The following is a 3839-nucleotide window of genomic DNA, read 5'->3' as shown; positions in this document are numbered from 1 at the left end:
CCCCATCACTTACACTAAAACCTCATTGAGAAACCTTACCAATGGCTGTTTGAATGGCCAGTGTGAACAGAGGGAATGATTACAGCCAGCGTTGGACACCTAACTGTGAAGACTTTAGGACTGACTTGGAACAATTGTGAATCCATCCCTAGGCCTGCACCCAAAGAACTGAAACACGGCAACAGAAAGAAAAGAAGCAGAGTAACTGCAAACACCAAAAGCGTGGCGCCCTCTGCACTCCAGTCTGGAGCTCATAATCAGTGGGAAGTGATCACACCTGGTGATGGTTGTCAGATCTCTTTAAGAACAGCCAGCTGAGGCGTTTGGGTTCACAGCTTCTGTCCTTGTTCAAGTCGTGCGGCACTATGTGGTTTCTGGTCTTCATCTGCGCGGCGACAGGTACGAACTCAAGCATTCAAACCACATCTTGTGCTGAACAATGCTGATCGTGTTCTCTTTCTCTTCATGCAGCTGTTGGTGGTGTACCCGTACATCCAACCCAGGAGGCTTCCAGTTATTTCACAGGTTTGTGTTGGCCGCACTGATTTTCACTTATTTTTACGCAAACATACAAATTATTGATGAGGAATTCTCGTGTTTTCATAGATAATATGACCGTCACTTCTACGCTTGATGTGTCCAAGCCAGCCCCTACAGCAGCTTTGCAAGGTAGATCGTCTGGTATATTTTACACACAAAGAACATGCCAAAATAAACCAACATAGAATAACCAGCATTTAACTGCTTTCACGCATTCAGTTGACGTCATCCCCTTGAATCACACCCAGAATGGGACGAGTCCTGCAGCAGGTCGGTGCCTGTTGGTTTCTTTCAGACTTTGGGTTTAAAAACGGTGATTAAATTCTCAGATTTCTGCAGGTAACGTGACTTCAATGCTTGAGCCACAGCGGGACAGTGCAGAGACTTTGGAAGGTAAACTTAAGATATGTTAAATATATATATATTTTTCATAGATGTGATGTACAGTGACTGATCTTTATTATTATTTATCATGTCATAGACTTTCAAGAAAACAAAATTCTCGACGAGGGAGATATTTTGATTCCGGTAAGATGAACGAGAGAGTGGAAGGAACATTACAAACATGAGGGGAAACACACTTGATATTAATATTCTCTCGCTCAATATTAGCGTTGAGACTATAAATGTAGTTTTTGTGTGGAACTAGTAATGGTGTGTATCTGTCATAACTTGCAGGAGGACAGGAATGCTGTGGAGTCTTTGTGGGTGGACGCCGTCATGCCTTACACCATCAGTTCTGAGCTGGGTGGGTCTTTGTTGCTCCGACGTGTCTGACCGCTAGAGTGCAGATCACAAAACGTTCTTTTGATTTATTTATTTATTTTTTCCACACTCAACAGCTCATCGAAAGGTTGATATCGTCTCTGCCTTCAAGATGATCTCAGATGTCTCCTGCATTCGCTTCAGACAGCACACCACAGAGCATAACTACCTCACTATCCAGGATGGCAAAGGGTGAGAAATGTCTTTTATTTATTTATTTTTAAAGGGTCAGTTCACCCATATTACAATAAAGCCAGGCAGAAATATATATTTATATATTTGCCTTTTTAAAATCATAATTATATGTATTCATAAAAGGGCCCTTTTGAAACTTCAAATTGCAAAATGATTCATAGAGCAAATTAACAATTCAATGTTATATTGGTAAAACTGTAACACTCTGGTAAAGTAACAAACAAGCTCTCTGATTTTAGTTTGTTTTAAGAAGCTCAATATCGATCAGTAGAATCTTAAACCCAACTCTAAAATGTACTGCAACAAGGCTAACTCAGTGTGATGTGGTCACATCTATTTTTTTTTTTTCGTCCACACAAAGACAAGTTGGACTGAATTTTCCCTTTTTGATTTTATATTAATTGCTGGAAAAAGATTTAACATGAACTTTATGAAAAGTCAACTTGTAATGTGCATATTGATGATCTACTGAAAAAGCTTTCAGCCATTTAAAAAAAAAAAAAAAAGAGAGAAAAATCACGTCACCAAATAGAATTTATATATATTTTTTCCATGACACTTAATCCCTGCTCAAAGAAATGGATTTTGCATATCATGCTGCAAACCCACTCTTGCTATTGCATTTAATATGAATCTTTAAGATGGTCCTCTCTGTATACCAGAGGAGAAAAATGACCATCCTGGCTAAACGTAAAATAAACTCTAAATCTGTAAATCAGAACTTACTACGCGACTTAATACCGGGGGGGGAAAATGCCTTTTTTGTACTTTTGTGTGACTCGATTCTTATCCTACTGGCCTCTGTTTGTCTCTGTAGCTGTGCCTCCTTCGTCGGTTGTCAGGGAGGAGTCCAGCCGGTGTATTTCGGCCAAACATGCGGCGTGGGGAATCTTTGCCATGAGATCATTCATGCTCTGGGACTGCATCATGAACACAGCCGCAGTGACCGTGATCAGCACATCACTGTGCAGTGGCAGAACATCAAAGCAGGTGAACACTTCATTTATTGCAATTCCCTCTTTTTGAGAAACACAAGCCAGCACCAATTTGTACGTTCATTCTGCCGACTTTGTCTCTGGGAACTCTGTTTCGACACATCATGTTTTTAGGTTAAAGGCTTCACAAGCAGACTGTCTTTATAAATGAGACAATAAAAATATGTATATTCAACGAACAAAATTAAAATGTAAAAAGGTGCTGAAGATTGGTATGAAACATTTTGACAAAGCTACTTTATTCTTAACTTGACTGCAAAAGACCAAAGTAATCTGTCTTTTGTTTTTAAAGGGAAAGAGAGGTACTTCAAGGTGAAACGTGGAAACACTCTGAACCTGCCGTATGACCACAACTCCATAATGCACTATGGCCCGTAAGTCATACCGGTCATTAGAACTGCTTCAGGTCTAATTAAATGACATCGGTCATCTTTTATTTATTTAATAGTAACTAATCATGGATATTTTTTCTTTTACTGTTTGATTGGATATTATTTAACAGCAAGTCGGGGTGAACAAGAGATTCTGTTTTATTGCAGGTATTTTTTCAGTCAAGGTGGGGGTCCAACTGTGTTGTCGAAGCAGAGCGGGGTGCACATGGGTCAGAGAACACACCTCAGCAATCTGGATATACAGAAACTGAACAAACTCTACCACTGTGGTAATTACGTCATCACTACATGTCTCATAACTCTGTTCAGTGTGTCAGTTCAAGCAGGCGGCAAGCGTTCCAACAATACGCAAACTCTTCTTTTAGGATCCACTTTAAATTCTTACTCGTGCTTTGCATCTCGTCTCTAAGTTAATGTCCATCTGCTGACAGTTTCTGCTTTTAAAGCCGGTCTTAGCGACACATTATTATAGAGACTTGCCTGTTCGCCTGACAACTAGTCCTGTTTACATACAGCTCTGATGTGCAACCATCTGATTTTCAATTAGATTTTTATTTCTGTCCCTGTATTTTGCTGCTTTTATATATATTTTTTTTTTTTCTTGTGTTGTTTATGGGAAGCACTTTGTGCTCCAGTGGGACAAGTGCTATACAAATAAAATTTCTTCTTCTTCCAGATGAGCAGATGAAATGGCAGGGTCTTGGTTGATCTGAATTTGTTGGGAGTTTTAATAAAATCCTAAAAATCCTGCCTTTTTGTTTGTGTCCGCTGTACCTGCTGGCCCAAATGCATCACATTAGGTCTGGACTCGTCTACAAAGCACTAAATGGTCTCGGGCCTTAATGCATCCGAGTTACTTTATGAAGCATCCGGACCCCTCAGGTCATCTGGGACAAGTTTACTCTGTTCCCAAAGTCAAAACAAAGCAGCTTGTAGATTCTAAAATCATCTG

The 3839-nt window shown here is 39.9% G+C and overlaps 1 protein-coding gene across 1 annotated transcript; it reads left to right on the top strand.

Moving 5' to 3' along the window:
• The first annotated feature begins 315 nt into the window (after positions 1 to 315).
• LOC116379712 (zinc metalloproteinase nas-4-like) lies at positions 316 to 3637 on the top strand. The gene is made up of 12 exons (XM_031841685.1): positions 316 to 399; positions 472 to 525; positions 607 to 669; positions 760 to 810; positions 880 to 933; positions 1022 to 1068; positions 1219 to 1288; positions 1383 to 1497; positions 2318 to 2490; positions 2788 to 2869; positions 3035 to 3156; positions 3564 to 3637. Exons 1-12 carry the CDS (start codon positions 366 to 368, stop codon positions 3593 to 3595), a joined length of 897 nt encoding a protein of 298 aa, XP_031697545.1. The 5' UTR covers positions 316 to 365; the 3' UTR covers positions 3596 to 3637.
• Positions 3638 to 3839: the final 202 nt, after the last annotated feature.

This window comes from Anarrhichthys ocellatus, unplaced genomic scaffold (assembly GCF_004355925.1).
Source record: "Anarrhichthys ocellatus isolate YVR2014 unplaced genomic scaffold, GSC_Weel_1.0 scaffold4995, whole genome shotgun sequence".
In the NCBI taxonomy this organism is placed as follows: Eukaryota; Metazoa; Chordata; class Actinopteri; order Perciformes; family Anarhichadidae; genus Anarrhichthys; species Anarrhichthys ocellatus.
Note: the sequence above shows the minus strand (reverse complement) of the source record. Positions and strands in the feature narration are given on the sequence as shown.

Excerpts from the sequence above, each read along its gene's own strand:
- LOC116379712 (XM_031841685.1), top strand. The coding sequence starts at position 366 with ATGTGGTTTCTGGTCTTCATCTGCGCGGCGACAG. Across the intron at positions 670-759 it reads CCCTACAGCAGCTTTGCAAG|TTGACGTCATCCCCTTGAAT; the intron begins GTAGATCGTCTG and ends TCACGCATTCAG. Across the intron at positions 1,498-2,317 it reads ACTATCCAGGATGGCAAAGG|CTGTGCCTCCTTCGTCGGTT; the intron begins GTGAGAAATGTC and ends TTGTCTCTGTAG.